This window comes from Crinia signifera, chromosome 5, assembly GCF_055691185.1.
Source record: "Crinia signifera chromosome 5, ASM5569118v1, whole genome shotgun sequence".
NCBI classification, from domain to species: Eukaryota; Metazoa; Chordata; class Amphibia; order Anura; family Myobatrachidae; genus Crinia; species Crinia signifera.
Genome location: NC_139221.1, coordinates 189,469,855 through 189,495,247, shown reverse-complemented (window position 1 = coordinate 189,495,247; position 25,393 = coordinate 189,469,855). Strand labels below are relative to the sequence as shown.

The 25,393-nt window shown below is 40.4% G+C and overlaps 1 protein-coding gene across 2 annotated transcripts in view; it reads right to left on the bottom strand.

The window, feature by feature from the left end:
* Positions 1–3,544: 3,544 nt before the first annotated feature.
* The window catches only part of SDHA (succinate dehydrogenase complex flavoprotein subunit A), a 215,279-nt gene continuing 193,430 nt past the window's right edge, over positions 3,545–25,393 (bottom strand). For both annotated transcript variants that reach the window (XM_083188330.1, XM_083188328.1), the window contains exons 11-15: positions 19,737–19,855; positions 18,879–18,990; positions 7,299–7,429; positions 5,030–5,140; positions 3,545–3,796 (exon numbers count right to left, since the gene is read on the bottom strand). In XM_083188330.1, the coding sequence (XP_083044456.1) occupies positions 3,710–3,796; positions 5,030–5,140; positions 7,299–7,429; positions 18,879–18,990; positions 19,737–19,855 (560 nt within the window). In that variant the 3' untranslated portion in view covers positions 3,545–3,709. The remainder of the gene's footprint in view (positions 3,797–5,029; positions 5,141–7,298; positions 7,430–18,878; positions 18,991–19,736; positions 19,856–25,393) is intronic.

Genomic DNA, 25,393 nt, shown 5'->3' with positions numbered 1-25,393 from the left:
GGGAATCTGACTGGATTCTTAAAGGTAAACCTTTAGGTAGACTGCCTGAAGCTCCAGCACATTGGTCCAGGGAGGAGTCAGCTCTCCCAATCACAGGCCCTGCAGTCTTAAATCCAGAACTACAGCTCCCCAGCCCCTGAGACTGGCATCGGTGGTGACCACCAGCCAGTCCCACATCTGAAGAGACCGGCCCCATTGAAGGGAGTCCACCTCTGTCCACCATAGCAATGAGGACCTCGTTTCTGACGTCAGTTTCACTGATTCGGTCTTCATGGTCTTTGGGCTCCCTGACCAACAAGCCAATATGTTCCACTGAAACGCTTGAGAATGGAACCTGGCGTATTGAAGAGTCTCTAAAGTTGCCACCATTTTTCCCAGCAACTTCAAACATCTCCAAACGAATGGATCTGGCAATTCCAGAATCGATGCCACCAGATGACAAATGTCCCTGGCCTTTGAAACACCCGATGTAAATGAGTGTCCAGTATGACTCCCAGGAACTGAATCCTCTGAGAAGGGACCAACTGGGACTTCTGAAAATTTTGCAGCCAGCCGTGATTCTGTAAAAACAGAATAGCCTCTGCCAAGTCCTGCTGCAATGTTTCCGCCGACTCTGCTTTGAACAACAGATCGTCCAAATAAGGGATCACTATTATTCCTTTTAATCTGAGAACGGCTGCCATCAGACATGATTTTTGTAAATACCCTCAGGGCCGTGGCCAGTCCAAAGGGGAGAGCCAGAAACTGGCAATGTAACTCTCCTATTGCGAAGCATAGTAAAGACTGATGTTCCCTGCAGATGGGGAGGTGTAAATATGAGTCCTGGATGTCTATTGACGTAAAAAATTCTCCTTGGTCCAGGCTCAATAGAACCGACCTCAGGGACTCCTTTTTGAAATGATCCACCCACAGGTGAAGATTTAATGACTAAGTTCAGAATGGCTCTGAAAGATCCGTCTGGTTTGGGTACTAGGAAAAGAATGGAGTAAAACCCCTTCTTTGTCTCCTCCCGCGGTTCCCGGGACCACCACACCTTTTTCTTGAAGAGACTGAGTAGCGCCAAAAAGTGCTTTTCTGAGACGTGCATCTTTTGGTAATGGTGTAGGTAATAACCTTTTTGGTGGTAAATCTCTCTTTATCTTGTATCCGAGAGAAACTACATCCAGGACCCAAGGCTGCTGCCTGGAGTGTATCAGATCACTGTATTCACAGACAAGGAGAGAAGGAGTTTGCAGGAGGAAAGGAGGGAGCACTTACATGCGGTGACCTGAGCGGCGCTTGTGGGACTTTGTAGTAACAAGCGCACGGACAGCCAGCAATAGACCACCCACCCCTAGAGGGAAAGGGATTGCACGGACGAGCACAGTGGCAGTGTGTGAATCCTTGGCATCCCCAAACCAAGACGAGAGGTCCCCCACCAGTGTGCCAACAGCGGAAGGGTAAGTGTGTTCTCCTTTTTTCTATTTCGTGCTCCAGGCCTTGGAAAAGGTTTCTATAGACTGTGCAAAAAAAGCTCATAGGAAGACACCCAGGTATTACAACTTCTTCCATAAAACTTTATTTTTGGGCATAGCTTAGTCACCTAGAAAAGATCTGGCTTGTTACATCAAGAACCCCCTGTTTTCCCTATTATGCAGTGACTGTGTTATGCAAGGAAGTCTTTTTTGGTATTTTTTTGTCTGTGTTTTTTTATATGAAAGTGACTTTTTAGATGTGAAGTTTTTCATGTTTTTTTCATGTTTTTTCCGAATAAATACTTTTTATAAATCTTTAGAAGAGGAGTGGACTACACTATTTCCTGCAAAAAAGGACCATCCAGTTTACACTGACTCCAAAGGTCTAGCACTGTGCTGAAAACCCCCAAAAAATCTTTTTTTGATTTTTTTTCCTCTTTTCCACGTTTTGTTAGTATACAGATGTACTACTTGAGGATAAGCAGCTGCAGGACTATTTTTTGGCGCTTAAGAGTGACTTTGTCAATTGTGTGGTATATTATCCAGAAGTGCATTAAATCTGTTGATACCCTTAAGCTTTATCCTGCATCACTTGCAGCAAAACTTGTCATTGTGTTAATGAAAAGGAGCCAGAAGAATGTTGAGAGGATGACATAGATCTAGGATATTTCACCATTTCATCCCTCTGCTTATCTAACAACTGCACTAAAGCAGTAACTGACCTGCCAAGAGCCGGAGCCCATGCAGGGTTCTGTCTGCTCTACCCTCTGAGTTGTAGCACCCATGGGTCTCACAGCTGCGCAAACAGGGCACATATCCCCTTGAGTCATCTGTTCAGGGGTTAATGCTAGTGCACAAACTCTGCACGCGCTCAATGTGTTAAGGGCTTCCTCCCCCAAGGCTGCAGACTGCCTTTCTTGGAATCGCCCACAGGCCCTGTAAGAAGCTGCTTTCTTCTATGGAGATTCAGCTTGTAAGCCCTGTGTAAAATGTCCGCCGCCATCATGGAGTGCCCCATCCCCCATGATCCCCCCTGCAAAGAGCCGGTTCAGGGACACTCCAGGGCCCAGGCAGCCTCTCCAAAGAGGCTGAAAAGCACTGCACAGAGAGACCACACAGTGTCTCTGTGCACAGGGAGCTGACAGGACTTGCTTCTGTCAGAATCCACACACTGTCAGCGCAGCAGGGGCTAATAGAATCCTCACACAGTTTTAAAAAAAGTGTAAAATTTATAACATAAAAAATACCTAACTATCTCTAAATATTCTGGCTGCCCTGCAGCCCTTTCAGCATAGCACCCACTCCGGTGGGCACCTAAAACGAACTGGGGATTCTGGGATGCAGAGGGAGGAGCCTACCTCTCAAAGCTTTTAGCATAGGTGCCCGGCTCCATCGGACCTTCCTACATCCCATTGTGAGCTGTGTCACCAGGACCATTGAAAGAGAAAAATAATTTGTAATAATGTGCTCTTCGACAGGACGGACAAAAGATTTCAAGGGAAATCTATGCACACATCTGAAAAATCACAGATCTTTCTGCACGTTAAACTATAGTTTGATTCTTTGTGATAAACCCTTTCACTTTCAAGGCCTTTCCTCTGCTATTCCATAATATGGAACTGCAAATCCCACCTGAAAAGCCTCTTCCCTAACCTCCAACTTGTCAAGCACTCAAACTCTATATACTCACTATATGCTATACTAAACCCACATGATAATAATTCGGCTCTGCAAAGTTTTGGGATGCCTTAGAGATGATAGGGCAGCATGGACGTGTAATAGTTAGCATTACTGCCTCACAGCGCTGAAGGTATGGGTTGGATTCCAACCATGGCCCTAACTGTGCGGAGTTTGTATATTCTCCCGGAGCATTCCGGTTTCCTCCCACAATCCAAAAATATACTGGTAGGCCAAATGGCTTCCAACAAATTTAACCCTAGAATGAATGTGTGCGCATGTACATGTGGTAGGGAATACAGACTGTAAGCTTCACTGGGGCAGGGACTGATGTGAATGTTCAAAAGTTCTCTGCAAAGCACTGCGGAATATGCGTGCACTATATAAATAATGGTAAATAATAACAAAAATCATAATTTCTAAAGCTAAAGGAAATTTAATGGAAACGGATTGTTTACATTGTATTGTTGTGAATGGAAATGTAGGTTGCCAAGCAGCAGAATAATGTGCAAATGTACCACCAGGAAACAATAATTATGCAGGTCAGAGTTCATTAATGGTGAGCAATTATTAAACAATTAATAAGAACGGATAGCAGGAGGGACTGTTACACAATCTTCTTCATCCAAAGTTGTATCAATGACAGGTCTGTATTCCAAAGTAACCTACAACAAGAAAACAGAAAAGTTAATAATAAACCTTAAATTAGACTTAATTTTTACATTACATGGAGCAGATTCTAGGATCTAGGAATATATGGCTGTTAAATAATGTCATCCACTTAGATGTTTGTAATAGTGCAAAATCTCTCTTTTTAGACAGTTTTCAGTTGTAATTTGCCACATGGGGGAAAGGGGAGGAAGCCTCTGGCTTTTAAGTCTGAGACTATTCAATTACAACCCTTTATTCTTCTTACGCAGTTAATTTTGCACCAACTTTATTTAACTCAAAGAATCAGGGAGAAGTACCCGGAGCCGCTAAGTTAACACACCCGGCACCTGCAGGAAGGGTTTCTGCTCGAGCCTCCCTCAAGGAACAAGCTTATTGTGGGTTGTAATTGATGTATTGATGTAATAGTGCATGGTTAATAATTGTGGCTAACTAAGGCCCCCATACATTAGTCCAACTTGTCCTAAGGACAAGTTGGACCAGTTTACCCTCGAGTTCCCCGGCAGCTCCCCAGGAGGCTCGCTTATGATTTTTTACATGCAATAAACCAGGGAGTGGGTAGCGGAGGCTGGGAGTTTGTAGCGGTATTTGCCAGGCGCCGCATAGGGAAGCGCTACTGAATTTGAAAACATTTGAAAAGACTGTCCGAACGCTGATTGGTTGAATTCTCTCTCAGCCAATAAGCTTCCAGCCAATCTTTTCAAAGTAGGTTTTCAAATTCAGCAGCGATTTCTGCCCCGCCGCCCGGCAAATACTGCTCGAAGCTCCCAGCTGTCGCTGCCTGGACCCCGCTGTTGCACATACTGTAGGTGTGTGCCAGCGGTGCTTCACCACTGGCACACACCTACGGATCGGACTGACACATCGCAGGTGCTAAAAAGCACCCGCAATGTATCACTGATGAGTTTGAGCCAATAGATTTAATGTGCAGCCTGTCCGAACTCCCCACTCCGACCAGATGCGCACGGGACAGCGGATCGGAGGGGATGTCATACACATCTGATTTGGGGAGATTTCTCTGCCCAATCTGTCTGGATTGGGCAAAATCTGTTCAAATCGGACAAGTGTATAGGTACCTTAAATCTGGCCCTTAATCTAAATACACTATTAAAGCGGGTTCAGGTAAAAAATGAAATTATTGTAGCTAGAAAACATCGGTAAATATACGAAAAGAAAAGAACTTGCAGATTGTCCTGCTTTTCTGTAGTTATTTTAACATGTGATATTACCTTGCCCTTCTTATCAACAAATGATAATGTGTGCTTCCGCCAATGCTCTTCAAAGGGCTTCTTCTGCTGTCCTTGCAGTGGCTTAGAATAATCATATTCATCAATTCTGACCTACAAAGCAAAAAAGCCAAATGTATTGAGCACAAATTTTACATTACATATATATGCCTGCAAGAGGTTTTACAGGCTTATTTCATCTGTTCTTAATTTTGAAGCTGATCTTTAATCTAGTAGCCTATCAATAATGTGAAGTATACAGTAGCAATTAAAATCATCCCTAGATTTCAAAATCACAAACCTTCACCCCATGATCCGGTTTCTCTACCTGCGCTCTGAATGATACCTTGTGGTGTTATTTAAAATTACATTTTTTGAACAACAAGCCCTAGTAAACCCTGCCATACAACACTGGAGTAACTAACTTTTCCTGATCAAAGACCAGACTTAACCATTTTAGCCATTACTGAAAATATACAGTTTTGAAGCATTAAGTAAAAAGAAAAATGGGAATAGGATTTATCATTACGTGGTCTTCTTGCAGAAGTAAAGGGGCCTATACATGAAACGATGACAGGCCATTTTATGAGCGATGTTACTTAATTTAACTACATCGCTCAGATAATGCCCCTACATCACTCTGTGTGAGGGCAAAGAACACTGGCCATGGCGGATCCCTCAGCACACAGCGCTGTCACATCACTGTGTCACGAGTGATCTTGCTGAGCATTCCAGCATCACTACATGTGAGGGCCCCTTAACACTTTTTACAAATTACTGGATTTTAAAAGTATTAAAAGAAAACCTCTCCTGCTTTGTCTCTCTTCTCTGATACAGCCCTGACACCCACTTAAGTGGTCTTATCTTTGCTATTATCACCACTCCTCAATAGATTAACAAGCACTCTAAAATTGTATATACACACTTTAATTGCTATAGTTTAGCTACTGTACATCATACAGAATATTACCTTATTTAATTTATGGCGCTCGAAGATATGCTAAGTGTGGTAGGGGTGGGGGGTGTCAATAGAACTGATCATCAAAAGTCAAAAGATAGGAAAATTGAAGTAGGGTTGTGTTTGCCTCACCCCTTCTGTGACATACATATGCTTTATGTGATGGTTAGACAAAGACGTATCGACCAAGTGAAATTCAATATGCCTTAAGTTTATTTGTACCTTGTTTCATGGAATACAACATAATGCATCTGTGATTTATTGTAAATGCAAGGTCTCAATAAGAAGTTATTTAAAAAAAAAAAGATAGGAAAATTATAACACAATGACATGTAAAATGGGGGAGTTAGGGGATAGAAAGTGAAACCAAGTAATAAAAATGAGCTTTCTGGTGGGTAGGAGCGGAAAAGTAAGTCATAACAAGTGAGCAGACAAACCAGGATCATCGTCAATCAACGGAATGTAGAACAACAAACATCCCATATTTATGTTAGGTACAAAGGGTGCACTGACTATCTTTTGGTTCTCCAAATGCCATATTATAAGTAATAATAAAAGTATTATACAAAGATTTTGAGTCACATCTGGATGACATCCCCTTTGAGATTTCACTAAATAAGCACAAGTTGTACAGTATGTCAGATGTTCTCTACAATTTTTTGGTTTGGTCATTCCCACCACATCTCATACGATTCCTAGTGAAGTGGGCAGAATGTAGTTAAATGAAGTTAAATTTGGGGTCTTTTGAAAGGGATTGGGTGACATGATTCTTTGGTAATTGTGACAATTTATCCCCAACCCCTATTCAAGTGTGCGCAAATCACAGAATATTTTTCACATGGGTATGGGTCATAAGGTCGACAGCACAAAAGTTGGCATGCATTGGGTCGACCACTGAAGGTCAACAAGAGCCAAGGTCGACACATGGGAAGTTCAACATGTCATTAAGTCAACACAAGTATTAGGTTGGCATGGGCTAGGTCGACAGTCAAAAGGTCAACATGTCGACCTTCAGTGGTTGACCCAATGGCCGCATACCTTTTCACATGAGGCAGTGTCTAATGATTTGATAACCCAGCTCCACCCAGTCACATGCTCCAGGCTTCTCCCGGTAATGCAAGCAGAAACCTGTAACTATGCTAGGAACACCAGTACAAATATGTATGGCTATATAAACAACCATAAAAAATATCCAATTCAAATTTCCATTTAAAACCCATAAAATGGTGTGATTTAGTAAATAATGTATTTTATAAATATGGATTACTTAGCCAATTGTTAGGGTTCTAAATTTTGCATTGATTTTATTAATACCTTGTAGTCTTCTCGTGCATGAGCACCTCGACTTTCTTTGCGAGCTTCAGCTGAATAAATAGTCTGGAGGGCACACAGCATTAGGTTTTGTAATTCAAGTGTCTCCACCAGATCAGAGTTCCAAACAATTCCTAAAAAACAAAAACATGTACTTCTCACTACATTCAGTGAGTCTTATTTATCTATCAACAGTTTCTTATATAGCTTAGCAAATTCCATTGCGCTTTACAATTGGAAACAGTGATACAACAAACTGGGTATTTACACAGTTAAAAAGGGTAGGAAGGCCCTGTTTATTCTTTGCAAAGTGCTTAAAGCTCTTATCTGAATGCACACCTGAATATTGAAACGTTGTGCTCAATGATATAAAAACCACACAGAATAAATGCATTAAGCAGTGGTGTAGCTATACGTATACAACCTGCGCAATGACTTTCAGCTGAGTCTGATATGATATTGTTGGGACACAGGACATTATACTTTAGCCACATAAATATACCAATATTCTAATCCATAATACTGTATTAAAAATCCACCTAAACCCGGCTGCATATACAGGTTGAGTATCCCGTATCCAAAATGCTCGGGACCAGGAGAATTTTGGATAACGGATTATTCCGTATTTCAGAATATTTTAATATTTCAATAATGTATTTTGAAGTATCTTGCATTTATGTTGTATAAACACATCAAACACATGAAATGCACACAAATATATTTTATATTTTATTTTATAAAGTTTGTGTACTATCTCAGATATTGAATTTGAATGCCAAGCAATCATGTTCTTGTACATATATAGTGCCAGTTACATATCATGTCCTCAGTAATGCTGTTACAAATGTCCCCAGTGAGTTTTTCTGGAATGTATGGTTTTCGGAATAATTCGAATAAGGGATATTCGGATACGGGATACTCAACCTGTATATGTAGAAGGGTGAGAAACAAAATGGGTGACCTATTTAAACTGGGCAGATAAGTGGAAGTTGAATTTGCACCTCTATGTAGCTAATGCATCGCTTTCAGCATGTAACATCATTTAATGCCTAATGAAAGAATCAGAAATTGATGTGATGCATTACATACAAATCATTGTGATATCCCTAAAGCATCCATATTGTTTATTTTTTATAAATATTAGAATATTACAGTCCCCATACTATTGATTGATGTTGTTAGAATCACAGTCACAGATGCAACCTTGCTGGATCCGTATTAATACCAAGGAATGCACAGATCCAGAGAAATCTAATAAACTGATAAATAAAGATTTAACTACGAACAGAGACAGAGTCATAAAATAACTGGTTAGACCTGATCACCACTTGTGACCAGTCATGCCCATAAATGGACATCTATAGCCCACTTACGAAGAGACCAATGAGAAGACACCTGGATTTCCTGACTGTAACCAATAAAACATCAAGATTGCTCCCCCAGCCCCTGGCCTATAAAATAAGTTACACAAAGGCTGAAAACACACATGTGATCTAGACAGAACACATGCCTGGGATCCTGGGGGAGGGCGTGCGAACTTATCTCTGCATCTGTAATTGATATTCATATATGTGTGCCTGTTGCATTGTGATAGCTATACCTGCGTTTGTTTAATATCTCTCTGTAAAGTAAACTTTGTATACCCTAAACCGTATTGTGGAAAACTGTTTCCTTTAAGTGTCTGTTACCTTTTGTGAACCATTGTCCATTAAGGACTAAAATATACTTTTCACGGGGCTGGATTCGTACAAACCTATGGTCTTTGTGTATTAATTCTTTGATAGATGTACAGCGTCGGAAACGCTTAGAAAGCATTGTCAATTTATAGTATGGTAAGGTATAAATGTAAAGTATTATTAATAAGTGTTCGAGGAATACAACTACATTTGTATAGAAATAGACGCAATTGCGTCTTGTTCATACACAGAGACTGACCAACGGCTATAGATAAAGCTGGTAACAAATGTGGTTGCTAAGGGTAACGAGTCAAATGAGCATAACGTTACGGAAACAGTGTAGCTATTTTATTGTCCATTGGTTAGTAATAACGGTATTGATAGATATTAATGAGGCTACAAGATATAACTATTAACCCATGTGATATCAGGCCTTATAAAGTTAACTGCCGGTCCAGGCAGGAACCGATGTATGTAATGCATAGCAGCCACTATACATGGCTATTAGGGCATACAAAATAACGTGGACTTTGCACATATAGAGGTGAAATAAACATTGCTACTAGCTCATATAAAACCAGGCCATTTATACATACAGTGTGGAGCAAAAGTTTTGGGCACCCCAGGCAGAAATTTATTTTAATTAGACATTCTTATAACATGTCAAAAAAGTTTGATTTTATTTCCATCATTTACACTTTCAAAATAACAGAAAACAAAAAATGGCGTCTGCAAAACTTTGGGCACCCTTGTTACCATATAGGCATATAGATATTGTTTTATACCATTATTAATGTAATGTGATTTTAACCATAGTATATATTATGTATGTGTATATAAAAACAGGAATAGCTTAATAATTAGGATATCAGAGTTTGATGTTTGGACATTGTGGTTTGGCTTGTTTTGCTAAATAATATGAATGACCACTTTGTAACATATCAAATGCAACGGAATTCATTTAGGAGACAAAATGTCTAAGGCATGCTGGTTAGCAGATGGAGATGTGTTGATTCACCCCCAGTCAAACTTGTATATAATTAGCACAGACTATATATGTTTAGCAAATACAAACTAGCTATTGTCTTGTTATACTGTGGGACAGGATACAACCATTTAAACTGGGGTACTTCAAAGGAAGACTAGAGTTTATGACACCTTAAGTCTTGGGAACCAACATTATCCCATGAGAACAGGCAAACCCAATGGGGAAGTTTGTAATATAAGGGAGGTATGGATAGTTAGTACTGAGTTCAGATCAGAGAAGACATCAGAAGCGAGAGGAACCAAGGAATGGGCTGGAGTGAGAGTCTGACAGTAAACATGGTAGCTATGAATGTTCGGTTATGGGTATAGGTATAATTTATGTCAGTATCATAGCAGTCTAGGACTGTCAATTGTTTTAATGTTGTTTTAGGTAATATAAGCAAGGAGGCGTATATAAATATATATATAATAGCATATACATAAATTACTGTGTTAATGTATTCTGTAATGGTTTGTTTTGCCTGTAAATAAATATCAGACTTTCTGAGCTAAAATTACAAGTCTAGAACTCTTATATTTTGGGAATTAGATTGATTAGTACTCTGCATATTGTATTGTAAAGTATATTAAAATATAATTGCAGATGTCAAATATATATGTTATATCAATACAAGATATAATAAATATATTTTATATAATAATTCACTCTCAATAATTATTATTGGGATAAGAGAGATATATGATTCCTAAAACTCAACAATGGCGACCACGGACGGGACTTGTACATTTTGGTATCTGATTGTATGATTATAATATTTATAAGGAGTAGCAGATGCGTGAAGCTGGCTACCTAACCTACAGAATCACAGTGAGGATGTATCTAGGAAAACGTAATACTATTGTGTATTTTTATCTTGCATTGTTTGTAGACCTAGAATAATGTATTGGTAGAACAGAACTGATATTCCATTGTTACCATTATCTGGGAGTGCACGCTTAGATATTGATATATGGCATCATTCAGCAATATTTTTAACTAATACTATATTTACTAGGCTCAGCACAAGGGCTGGTTAGCCTGCTGACACATTGCAAGATCACAGTGGGGTATGTTACTAAATAGGCACATGATAATTGTAAGGCCTAGAATAAAATAGAATGGAAATGAGCATTTCCAAATAAATGATAATTAGTACCAGATATTAGAGTTAACTTTGAGAATCCGGACACTCTCATTGGGAGGATATCTTGTGTACAAAATATAAATATAGCATTGCAAAACGTGTGCAATGCTGAATTCACATAAAGTTGCAGTAGCATTCAGGAAAATGCCCAAAACTGCTACTTTAGGAGCTAAAGAGAAATCAGGTTCATGCCTCAAGAGGGCATGCCTGAAAATGAATGCAAAGGTGCATTCCTTAAAATCCCTAAAGGTTAAGAAGTGCACTCAGAAGAATTCTGAGACAAAAGTAAATTTTCTGGCAGATTGTGAACAAACTGCCCAGATCTCTCATGAAGGGATCACAGAAGCACCCAGCAAAGGTGTTAGGAGCAGGGATGAGACCACAGAGGGGCTCATTCACAAACAGACTACAAAGTCTGAAATGGTCACAGATGCTAATCAGGTCTCTGTAATAGAGAGAGAATGTAATACTGTGCATGATGTACCTATACTCAAAGCGCACATTACTGCAAATAAGGCAGGAGCAATGAAAGATATCCCCTGCACTGTTTTGATTAAGGGGGGAGATCAGTACATTGAGAAGGAGAGTGATTCTGCAGAATCCACTCTCACAGCCCCCATTGTGACAAAGAAACTTGTGTTGCCCTCAGGGAAAGGGGAACAGACAACAGCCTTGTATACACACACACCAATCGTAGGTAAAGTTGTCACAGAGTTAAAAGAGCAAATGTATTCAGCCACAAATATGTTTGAGCTGAGCAATAGCATGAATTTAGGAGTGCATGTTAATTCCCAAAGTAACAATACCTTTGCCTCCCCCACACTGCACCCAGCGACATCTAGTGATGTCCACAATCTCTCAGAGAGACCACATGCAGAGTGGCAATCTGTGAACACCACACAGAAGTACAGGAATGCTAAAAAGCATCACCAGGATGAAAATGTTTATATGTCCTGGAGTCCTAACCATTTTATTTTAGGTTTGGTCAAACATGAAGCTCCGAGTCATACCAAGCATATTTGGCACAGCCTAACAAGTTTTTCGCCCCATAAGTATATTTTTCAGAAGCTCCAAGTTTCCAGACTGAAGAAACTCTCAGGACCACCAAAAGCAAATCGAGAAAAGATGCATCCTGGCAATGACAACAGGGAGTATCGTTCTTTTACTTTTTAGATTAAATCTAGTCCTTGGGTGGTGTAAGAAACTGCCACATGTTTAAATGGATACAAGATCCAGATTAAATGTAACCTCATCACATCAGCAGCAAAGTTAATGTTGTCAGTAACACCTCCTATTACATAGAGGAGAGAAATGGTACAAACCAGAAAACATGGCCAGCAATGTTGGACCAGTAGATAGCACAAAAGATATAGCAGCATTGTCACACCAGTTTGTAAATAGCAATAATAGTAATTGTATTTCTTTTTGTTTCAATTTTAGGTTACAAGTTCTGCACAAGCAGCTTCAATACTAATGGAAGCAAAACCCCAAATAAAGCTCCAATTCACACCAAAGAGCAAAGTTCTATTAACCCTTTTATTGCTGCAATTATGCAAAGAGCCAGTCTCCTTCACAGTCAGTATCTGTGGCCTAAGGAGTATCCAAAAACTGTCACATGGACAAAAATCAAAGGACTTTTGTTTTTATTAGTTGCTTTTTCTTTCTTCAGTCCTTCAGAGAAGGAAAAGGTTTAACTACAGCAACTATTATTTGTTTTCTGGACACATGGACAAAATCCCCTTTTCTCTTCTTCAGGAGAAGTTCATTAACCCCCTCACTACAGCAAATATTGTTTGTTTGTTTGTTTGTCAGGACACTGTGACACATGCACATTCCATTTACAGTGTGCATCATTCTCACCACCAAGTATGCAGAATCCTTTTGTACATACATTTTAATCGCCAATCAACCCACGCATATGATCTTCATTTGTTTTATGTAACTGTATATACCTTGTAAATATTGTATGTTTTTTTTTCTTCTTCTTCTTTTGAGTATATGCTGATTATATATACGCTTCCTTCTTAAAAAGCTTCAAACTAATTTAAATATCAGACAAAGAATGATATGCCTTACATCAAATTGTAAAAGAGAAACGTTTTGTTAGTTGTTGAGATGGACCATTCTCTTAATACAGACTTAACCAAGTCTAAGAGAATGAATAATAGCATAGATAGAATATTGTAGTTATTGTATATGCACATGGCTGCATATTACACAACACTGGAAGGAATCAGATATAGTCAAACCCATTCTTAACAGATATCTAATATTTGTTTGAAGCAAAACCATAGTCATTTATTGTATTGGTGGGATGTTGTCATAGATATGTCAAATCAAAACATTATTGTTAGTTATAGGATTTAGCTGGTGTATGGTTATTTTAGTTTAAGATAACATAAGTATATAGGAAGGTATGTAAGAGATCAGAGACTGAATGGTAAATTATTATTCAGTGAGGAAATTTAGTATAAATGGAGTGGATCCTTTAGAATCTACCCCAGACATTTACCTGCCAATGCCTGAAGATAAATGTTCTTATCAACAAGTACAGCAAAAATAATTGGTTAAAGTTTCAACTGCTGTATTCAATGTCACAAACTGTTTTGTTCAACACAACGAGGTTGGGGTTAAAGAGAGACATGGACACTTATCATGATTGTAGCGCGATAATCTTAAAGGACGCACAAGGACACTTGTCACGATCACAGCGATAATCGTAAAGGACGCACAAAGCAAACTCGCTAAGGACTGCATTAATGAGGCTTATCAAAGGCCCTGTATTTTTCAAAACTGTGGTGAAGAAATTTATCAAGACCACAGCACTCCAAGGGCCACACATTCCCTTTATACACGTAAATCAACATTGCAAGCAAGTCAACAGCGTCTATGAAGAATTCTACTTCTACGTCCACCATACTGCAAATGTAAAGTGTCTCCAAGAACTGCAACCCACACAGGTGACAGCCCTCAGCCAGGAAATCACTGTGAGCAACAGTACAAGGAAAGTGTCCTCACTCATCGACCAAACAAAATCGACAAGGCAAGCTGTGGCGTGGCATATAACTGTCTGTAGCAATGAAAATATTTTCCTCATGAATACTGAATATAAATAACCTCTGTCCCTGGTCAAATTTAGTTATTATAGGGTAAAATAGGTTAATTAAATGAAGGATATTTCATACCAATGGTTAATTTATGTTTAGGATAGTTTGAAAAAGAAATGTTTGGAAATATATATGAAACAATTATGGTAATTTACTGTGTGACCAATCAAAATAATTTCTCATGGTCACAAGCGGGGGACTGTTACCATATAGGCATATAGATATTGTTTTATACCATTATTAATGTAATGTGATTTTAACCATAGTATATATTATGTATGTGTATATAAAAACAGGAATAGCTTAATAATTAGGATATCAGAGTTTGATGTTTGGACATTGTGGTTTGGCTTGTTTTGCTAAATAATATGAATGACCACTTTGTAACATATCAAATGCAACGGAATTCATTTAGGAGACAAAATGTCTAAGGCATGCTGGTTAGCAGATGGAGATGTGTTGATTCACCCCCAGTCAAACTTGTATATAATTAGCACAGACTATATATGTTTAGCAAATACAAACTAGCTATTGTCTTGTTATACTGTGGGACAGGATACAACCATTTAAACTGGGGTACTTCAAAGGAAGACTAGAGTTTATGACACCTTAAGTCTTGGGAACCAACATTATCCCATGAGAACAGGCAAACCCAATGGGGAAGTTTGTAATATAAGGGAGGTATGGATAGTTAGTAGTGAGTTCAGATCAGAGAAGACATCAGAAGCGAGAGGAACCAAGGAATGGGCTGGAGTGAGAGTCTGACAGTAAACATGGTAGCTATGAATGTTCGGTTATGGGTATAGGTATAATTTATGTCAGTATCATAGCAGTCTAGGACTGTCAATTGTTTTAATGTTGTTTTAGGTAATATAAGCAAGGAGGCGTATATAAATATATACATATAATAGCATATACATAAATTACTGTGTTAATGTATTCTGTAATGGTTTGTTTTGCCTGTAAATAAATATCAGACTTTCTGAGCTAAAATTACAAGTCTAGAACTCTTATATTTTGGGAATTAGATTGATTAGTACTCTGCATATTGTATTGTAAAGTATATTAAAATATAATTGCAGATGTCAAATATATATGTTATATCAATACAAGATATAATAAATATATTTTATATAATATTTCACTCTCAATAATTATTATTGGGATAAGAGAGATATATGATTCCTAAAACTCAACACCCTGCAGAGTTTATAGCATGCACCGCCCCCTTTGGACATCTGAGAACTGGCAGTGTCATGGATTGTTCTCAGTCATTGTCTGGAAAGACCAGGTGATGTCAATCTCAAAGGTTTTAAAAGCCCAGACTCATCTGACCTTGCCCCAACAATCAGCACCATGGGTTCCTCTAAGCAGTTGTGTAGAATGCTAACTGAGCATAGTTGACACTAACAAAGCAGGGGAAGGCTAGAAGAAAATAGCAAAGCGTTAGCAGATGCCCATATCCTCTGTTTGGAATGTAATTAAGAAATGGCAGTCATCAGGAAAAGTGGAAGTTAAAGCAAGATCTGGAAGACCAAGAAAAATATCAGACAGAACAGCTTGCAGGATTGTTAGAAAAGCAAGTCAAAATCCACTTGAGTGCACGATCCCTCCAGGAAGATCTGGCAGACACTGAAGTTGTGGTACACTATTCCACTATAAAGAGATACTTGTACAAATATGGTCTTCATGGAAGAGTCATCAGAGCTTTTCTACGTCCTCACCACAAAAATCAGCGATAGAAGTGTGCAAATGAACATATAGACAAGCCTGATGCATTTTGGAATCAAGTTCTGTGGACCGATGAGGTTAAAATAGAACTTTTTGGCCGGAATGAGCAAAGGTACGTTTGGAGAAGGAAGGGCACAGAATTTAATGAAAAGAACCTCTGTCCAACTGTTAAGCATGGGGGTGGATCAATCATGCTTTGGGGTTGTATTGCAGCCAGTGAACATTTCACGAGTAGAAGGAAATATGAATTAAATAAGATTCCAGCTAATTTTGGGCGCTAACTTGATGCCATCTGTGAAAAGACTAAAGTTAGAGAGAGGCTGGCTTCTACAAATGGATAATGATCCTAAACACCTAAAAATCCACGGTGGATTACATCAAGAGGCGTAAACTGAAGGTTTTGCCATGGCCATCACAATCGCCTGACCTAACACAATTGAAAATATATGGATAGACCTTAAAAGAGCAGTGCGTCACAGACAGCCCAGGAATCTCAAAGAACTAAGATACCTCAAACAAGAATTGAAAGACTCTTGGCTGGCTACAAAAAGCATGTACAAGCTGTTATACTTGCCAAAGGGGGCAGTACAAGATATTAACTCTGCAGGGTGCTTAAACTTTTGCAGACACCATTTTTTGTTTTCTGTTATTTTGAAAGTGTAAATGACGGAAATAAAATCAAACTTTTTTTGACATGTTATAAGAATGTCTAATCTGTAATTTGATGCATTTTGGAGGTTTTTCTAACTTTCCTTGGCTTCTGCTCATTAAAATTAATTTTTGCCTGAGGTGTCGAAACTTTCGATCCCCACTGTATATAGGAATATAGTGGTTGAATATTAATACCTACTCTCATGTAAGGGTGATTGAATATACACACACTGAGACAAAACCAACAACCACAACCAATGTGAAATGGACACGTAAACATTTTTTTGTGGTGGATACACGTACACCATAAAAACGCATGTTATAAATAAAATGAAAGGTTAATCTATTAAAGGAATTAATAACAAAAATAACGGTACTTGTGTATTAGCAGGGTGCCCACTAAGCAATTTGCTTAGTGGGCGATTATGCGCAAGAAAATCGCATCGCATGTCTTTTAGTGCCGTGCGATGCGATTTTCCTATGTCATTTATTCACTGCTCTCTTGCCGCGGGCGGATCACACCACACGCAAAATCGCATGTGATTTTATAGGGTGCGCGATGCCATTTACTTTTCTTTACACTTCTATGAGATGCAATGACATTTAGGCACCCCCCCCCCACTATCCACGCCACCCTGAAGCATGGCGTGCGCAGCATGCCCCACATGGGGCGACAGAAAGCGCCCTCCCGACCTTTTCGTACCCCCAATATCCATGTCGGTGTGGAGTTGACTTTATATAGTGTGATGAGTGCAGCAAGCCACTGCGCCCGAAGCGTGGCGAGCCACGTGAGGCAACGCGGAATACTTGTAACGTAATCCACGTCCGCTCGGTGGCTCGCCACACTATATAAAATCAACTCCACGCCGACGTGGATAGTGGGGGTATGAAAAGGTCGGGAGGATGCATTCCGCAGCCGCTCGCCACGCTTTGGGGTGGCGTGGATAGTGTGTGTGTGTGTGTGGGGGGGGTGCCTAAATGTCATTGCATCTCATAGAAGTGTATAGAAAAGTAAATGGCATTGCACCCTATAAAATTGCATGCGATGCGATTACATGTGATGCGATCTGCCTGCGGCAAGATAGCATTGAATAAATTACATAGGAAAATTGCATGGCACTAAAACGGGACATGTAATGTGATTTCCCTACGCTAGCGTATGTATGCTAATTGGGCGCCCTGATAATACACAAGTACCAAAATAACCTATATTACCCTATATCTCATTTTAAATTACATTGCGGAGATACAAAAGGTCTCCTTTCATACACTTCAAAAGAGAAGATAAACAGAAAGCGTCTTCCCAACTTTTTTGTACCCCCACTATCCATGTCGTTGTGGAGTTGACTTTATATAGTGTGGTGAGCGCAGCGAGCCACTGAGCCCGAAGCGTGGTGAGCCCCGCGAGGGGACACGGAATACTTGCCATTTACTTTTCTATACACTTCTATGAGACTAATCTGGGCTCAATGCCAAAGAAGGCTGAGAAAAATAATTAAATTGCAATGCAGCAAGAATTTCATTAGAGTTACCAGTACTAAACCTACACTGTGCGGCAGAAAACAGGCTCTGAATTTTTAAATACTTCTCACATTTATTCTTAATCTTTTTTAGCACATTATTCCTGTTACATATTGTCTACGTTTATGATTTTAACTCCTTATTGCACCTTTATAACAAATATTTCACATATTGAGTTCTGTAGCCATTATTTATATGGAGAGAAGGTTTTTATTAAGTGGTTGAGTTAGGATGACATTTATCAGGGATGCTGAATCGACATGATCATCGACATAATGTCCCTGGAAGTCCACAGGTTACTTAGCTGGTCCCAGTGGCTGCAGCAGCTCCAGCTTCTTCTGGGTCCCAGCAGTCATGGTATATACTGTATAGTCCTGGGATGAGGAAACTTTGGCACTCAAAACTGCAGCAGGGCATGCTGGGATATTAAGTTCAACAACAGTTTGTTATTTAGCCATGCTAAAACCTTTCACACATTTGTCTGGATCAATTTAAATTCCTTTAATTCATTTTTGGGGAAGTGGTTTCAGTTTTTCAGGAAGTTACAGTATGCATACTCGACCTAACATTACAGTTAAAACCATGTTAGGGACAGAACAAATGCATTGAAATTGAAGAGTAAAAGAAAGTTGCAGCTGTCAAGTATATTACACAAGACAAGTCTAGGTTATCCTTGAAAACCAGTATCGGAAAGGAGTAAACCGCAGATCATATATTAAACACTACCTCTGTCAAAGGTTTTCAGGTCATCCATGGAAGAGTTGATTGCACTCAATTTTTCACATCCTTCCTGCAGTACAGATCCCGTTCTAAAAACAGCTGCATGACTCTGCATAGCCTAAAGCCAGACAAAAGTGTAGTGAATCAATGTAAAAAAGCAGAACTTGGGGTATTGTTTGTATCTTTTGCCTTGAAGTGGTAATGTATGTCTATGCACAAGTATATTCACTCAAATATATGTGTGAAGAAATATAGTACCTTGTAGTTTAATGCTTGATCTGAACGTGCCTCAGAACTAACTGTCGAGCAGTACAGATGGTGTAATGTTAGCATTACTGTCTCAGTAACTGAAGTCATTGGGTAGATTCCCAGCATACCCCAACACTGTGGAGTTTCTATATTCTCCCTGTGATTTTCCACCGGTTTCCTCACGCAATCCAAAAATATACTAATAAATCGTCTCCTGACAAAAGATCCCTACTCTGTAAGTATATGCGTGTATATGGGCAGACTAGATGGGTAATGTGGTTCTCATCTGCTGTAAAATTCTATGGGGGTATTCAGTGCTAGCCGAAAAATCCATGTGACCATTTTCAATTTTTTTGTCACCGATGCAGGTACGACTTTGTTAAAAAGTGTAATCTGCATTGGCGGAAAATAGTCGCAAAGAGACACATTGCCCATCCGTTTTTTCCAAGTGTGCCAATTTTTCAGTCACTATTTTTAGTCATATTTACCTATTCAATTAAAGTGCCGTTTTTTAAAAAAATCAGCATGGATTGAATACCCTCTTAAGTTTCTATGTCCTACTACATTTAGCTATATTTTCAGAAGTGATAGATGAGTATTAAGAATGCGTGTTACCTTCTGCATGTTGCTTCTCAGCTCGGAGGTTCTTGTACTGCCATTGGCAAAGCGTAGCTTGTCCAGATTTGCAACAGATTCCTCTCCAGCGTTTTCCCTAATTGGAGGTAAGGTCTCACCTTAGAAATAAGAAAGACAATTTATTTCTATGGTTGTAAACCAATGAACAGAAGACTTTAATGCAATATTTATTTTTAAGTACCTGTTTATCCTTCATGCGAAACGCACAAGATACTGTGCATTATACAATTACATCATATTAAAAGATACCCATCTTCAGGATACATTTTCTGTGCTATGACACAAGGCTTTTCAAACATACAAATCATTTGGTTTTTAAATCAAAATAGTTTATAGAATACAAATAAAATAGGGCAACTATATAAAATGTAAAACTCATGCCAATAAAACAACATCCAAAAACAAACTAATGGGGTGTACACACACTTCGATCTTGACATGTTTTCGATTCAATGTTGCTTCTAAAAGCAAAATTGAAAGGAAAAGTAAAAAAATTAAAAAATAAATTGAATGTTTTTTTTTTTAGACATGTTCTATCCGCATTCGATGAGATGCGTGCTCCCGTTTTGTCTAAATCGAACAGAAAAATAGACTGTGCAGGCAAGACCAGATTGAATATAATCCAGTAAATCAAATATATACACTGTAAAAATTATATCAAATCCAAATCTAATTTAAAGCAAATCGACTTGTGTGTACACACCTTCAATTGTGCAGCTCAGTTATTGTTCAAATATTACATTTATGGGTTACCTAAAAATTCTGAATTATTTCTAAAGAAAAAAATGGTAGGATTAATGAAAAATTAGGAGAAAAGGGGGACTAGGAGAAGGGAGAGGGGAAGGCACTGTGCACACTACATAGCCAGAGAAAACCAGCTTCACTCTAGTCCACACAGACATCTGTGAAAAGCAAGGTACTAGGTCTCAAGTGATATGGAACAAAACTGCATCATGGAGAAGGACAGCTATAAAGTTGGTACTTAGCCCCATTTGAATTTATATGTCAAAGCTGGGTGGGCATGGACTGGATTCCAGTTCAGAGCTATCAATAAGTTATAGACATGACTAAATAGCTTATTCTGTGGTTTAGAAAGTGATTGGGGGGTTTACAGAAAAAAAGTATGGAATGTGTCCTTACAGGTTCTTCCTGGTATTGTGTACAGTGGGACATCCTAAAGCTATCCAATTAAGGCCTCAAATGCATAAAACCTGATAAAGGTCTGGGCTTAAGACCAGGAAGCCGCCTTACAGAGCTGTTCAGCAGAAGCCCCCTGGAAAACTACCCAAGAAGCCCAAATGGCACTAATACAATGAGCCATAACCCCCTGCAGGGATAGGACTGGTCACCAGTGAGTAAGCATCGTGAACTGTCAAACAGGGTTACCTGGCCAAGGTCTGCTTAGAAGCCAGCCAGCAGATACCCCTAGTCCAGTCAACAGATGCGGAGAGCCTGCACCACATCCAAGGAGGCCTCCTCTAGAGGCCTATCACGCATAGTCAAGATGGAACACCAGTAAGGGCGATTGGCGGGACAAGGCACCAAAGGAAATGGCTAAGAGGAAAAGTGTCTTTCACGAAAGCCAATTGCTTCGAAGGGAGCCGAATGGAGGTCAAGGAAGTACAAGGGAGAGATCCCATGGAGGTACAAAATTTAACCTGTGTCTCAGATTTTCATTAAATTTGGTAGGATGATAGATAACAAAGTTACTCTCATATGTAAAATTTTAGCCCTCAGTAAAGCACAATGTTTAGGCAACAGGTTTGCAAACATGACAAAAATTGTGGTAGACCTTTCATGCTGGTCTTGTTTTAAAGCTAAGGGACCACAGTTTTAGGTTTAAATATTGGCTTCCACATTTCAAAGGTCACATGCTGCGAGCTTTGATATCTTAAAAAAAAGTGTCATTTCAATTTGTTTGTACATAAAATATATGTTATACACATAAACAAACTTGCCTACTTTTCACTACTTTCAGGGAGATTTTAGGTGGTAGAAGAATGCAATGTGCCACTGAGAGGGCGTGTCATGCTCCACTCAGAGGGCATGTCTAACTTCACCTATGGGTGTACTTATCACCATTACCATGCGTGGCAACCGCAAAAGCCGGGAAGTGTGGTGGACCATCCTGATTGGCTGCCAAACTGTGAGCTCTGATTGGCTTGCGTCTTGTGTTTTGAAAGCCATCACTCTGCCTGGTGTGATCTGCTTTCTGGCAAATCTGGCCACCATAGCGACCTGGCCCCCGGAGTTTGTCGAGCCGTGCATTGCACACAACCCCCCATACACACCACTATATTACACACACACCATTATATTACATTATACACAGCCCCCCCCCCCCCATATTAAAGCCAGTAAACACACTGCTATTATATTAGACACACCATTACATTACACACAGCCAGCTGAGTGCACACACCACTGTTTTACATTACACACAGCCCCCCCCCACACACACACACACTATATACAGCCCCCAGTATATACAGCTACTGTATCACCTGTCTGTGTTGCACCTTCTTGGGAGGTGTGGGGACCCAGCCGTGTGGTGGGACAGGCAGCTCACTGCAGGCATAGCAGCAGGAAGAGCAAGAGCAGGGCTGGCCTGATACACGGACCTCATCAGAATGTTGTGGGCAGGGGCAGCCTCAGAGCAGAGCCCTGACTGCCAGTTAGTCTCTGCTCTTGCCGATAATAGGTCATATGCATAGTAGCTCGGCCACCGCTACGCACAACCCCATGCTGGCCAAGCTGTGATGTATTCCCTTTGGGCCCCGCCCCCACCATTCCCAGACATGTGCATGCGCAGTCTGGCTTTCTATGGAGGGATCCATAAAAAAAACGGGGAGAACAGAGGGTGTTTGCGAGGCAGCAGGAGGCTCCTGCAAAAATTGGGACCCTCCCGCTGAGTGCAGGAGGGTAGGCAAGCCTGTATACAATTAAATTTCATCGCTTTCATTTTGGGATGCCTTTTGAGAACAGGAGAAAAAGTCTTCGTCCCATTTATCACTAGATCTCAATGCAGCCAGACTGAGCTGAACACAGTGAGAGACACTATTTATTTATTACCAGTACAAGACAAGTCTGAACTTGCCAGCTGAAAAGTTAGTGCGTACATGATTCTAGTGCTGTAATTAATAAGGGGATTTTTGTAAGAACTTACCGTTCGAATCCCTTTCGGAGTCCATCCTGGTGACACAGTTAATCATGGGATGTAGGAGGGTCCACAGGAGCAAGGTACCTATGCTAACTTCTTTGAGAGGCAGGCTCCTCCCTTCTGCATCCCAGCAGTCCTCAGTTCAACTTCTAAAGCATTATCTAAAGGATACATTACTCAGCACACCGCCTGAACATATTAATATGCACAATCAAATATAACCAAATAACATGTCAATACATGAACCAGTATAAACTTACTGAGCGTAAAGGAGGGATTGCTGTGTCGCCAGGATGGACTCAGAGAAAGGGATCCGAATGGTAAGTTCTTACAAAGATCCCCTGTCGTCCATCCTGGTGACATCTAACCATGGGACGTTCAAGAGCCGGTCCTTTGGGAGGGTACGCTCAGGCTTGCAGTTCTCATCACTGCTCGCCCAAATGAAGCGTCCTCCGACGCGAACTCATGGAACCTGTAGAATTTGGTAAAGGTGTGAACAGAGGAACAGGTGATGCACAGCCCAAGAGGAAGCAACTGACCTGGTGGTATGGGCATTGATCCTGGAGGGAATCAGTATGCCTAGCTTAGTGTATGCAACAGCAATCACCGACCTTAGCCATCAAGCAATGGTCTGCTTAGAAGCAGGCCACCCTCTCTTATGCATGTCATATAGTATCAGTAGCAAATCAGTTTTGCTAAAATCCTTTACTCTGTCCACATAAATGCGCAGAGCGTGAACCATGGCCAATTTCTTCAGTTTGTCCCTATTTCTCACCTCCTCTGGAGGAGAAAACACCTCCTGGTTTAAATGGAAATTTGATACTACCTTAGGTAGAAACTTCGGCACTGCTGTAAGAACAACCCTGTCATCATGAAAAACCAGGAACAGGGACTTGCAAGACAAGGCCCCCAATTCCGAAACCCACCTAGCTGAGGCTATAGCTAACAGAATGTAAGTTTTCAAGAAAGATATTTAAGATCAGCCAACCTTAAAGGCTCAAATGGAGGTTTCTGTAGAACAGACAACACCAGAGACAGATCCCAAGGTGCCACCGCCTGTCTATATGGAGGTTTAAGTCTCATAACTCCCTATAAGAAGGTCTGTACTTCTGGCAACAGAGCCACTCTTTTTTGAAAGAATATGGACAAAGCGGACACCTGTACCTTTAAAGACTGCAGGCTCAGCCCCGCTGAAAAACCTTCCTAGTGAAACTCCAAAAGTCTAGTGACCTTGAACCTAGAGGTGTGTACCTTCTGACGTTTACACCACCTGATCTAGATTTTCCAAACCCGATGATAATTTGCTGCCGACACAGGCTTCCAAGCCCTGAGTATGGTTTACTAACATCTCAGAAAACTTTCTTCCTCAATAAGGAGGTTTCAAAAGCCAGGACGTCAAATTGAGACGAACCAGGTCCTGGTATAGAAAAGGTCCTTGCTTGAGTAGGTCTGGACAAAGAGGAAGACGCCATGATTCTGTCGACAACCTCAGTATGTCTGAATACCAAGACCTCCTGGGCCAATCAAGATGATTTGCACCCTCATGCATCCTCACTCTCTTGAGGACCCGAGCAATCATGGGAAATGGAGGGAATACATATGCAAGGCTGAAACACCATGGAACTGTCATTGCATGCACTGCCCACGACAAGGGATCACTGGTCCACGACTAGAACCTGGGAACCAGGCAATTTTGTCTGGACGCCATCAAGTCCACCTCTGGGAGCCCCCAAAGCTTTACTACATCCTGAAAAACTTCCTGATGCAACTCCTATTCTCCTTCCAGCAGTTCTGCCCTGCTGAGGAAGTCCGCCTCCAGATTCCGGATCCCCGGAATGAACACCGCTGACAGAGCTGGAATGTTCACTTCTGCCCACTGAAAGATCCGAGAGACTTCCTGCATGGCCATCCTGCTGCGAGTACCCCCTTGATGTTGAGATAAGCCACAGTTGGGGCATTGTCTGATTGTATGCTCCAGATCCATCCACCAGATCAACGAGTCCCTTGTCTCCTGAGACAGTAACAGTGTTTCCGGTTTCATGGATTTCGGGTTGCCGGCCAACTGGACAGAATGTTCCATTGAGAAGGCCTTAAATGAGACTTTGGAAGATTTAACATCCACCCGTGGTCTTTAAGAAACTGTGTTGCATTCGTCAGATGTTCCTGCAACTTTTCTGCCGAGTCCACCTTGAACAAGAGGTCGTCCAAGTATGGAATAATCAAAATCCCCTTTAACCTGAGAGCCACTGCCATGACAGCCATCACTTTTGTGAAAACTCTCGGCGCTGTGGCCAGCCCGAAACTGCAGATGAGTTTCTCCTATTGCGAAACGCAGTAAAGATTGATGTTCCCTGCATATAGGCAAGTGTAGATAAGCATCCTGGATGTCCAGTGATGCTAGAAATTCTCCAGGTTCTATGCTAAAATGCACTGACCGAAGATATTCCAGCCTGAAGTAATCCACCCACAGATGTAG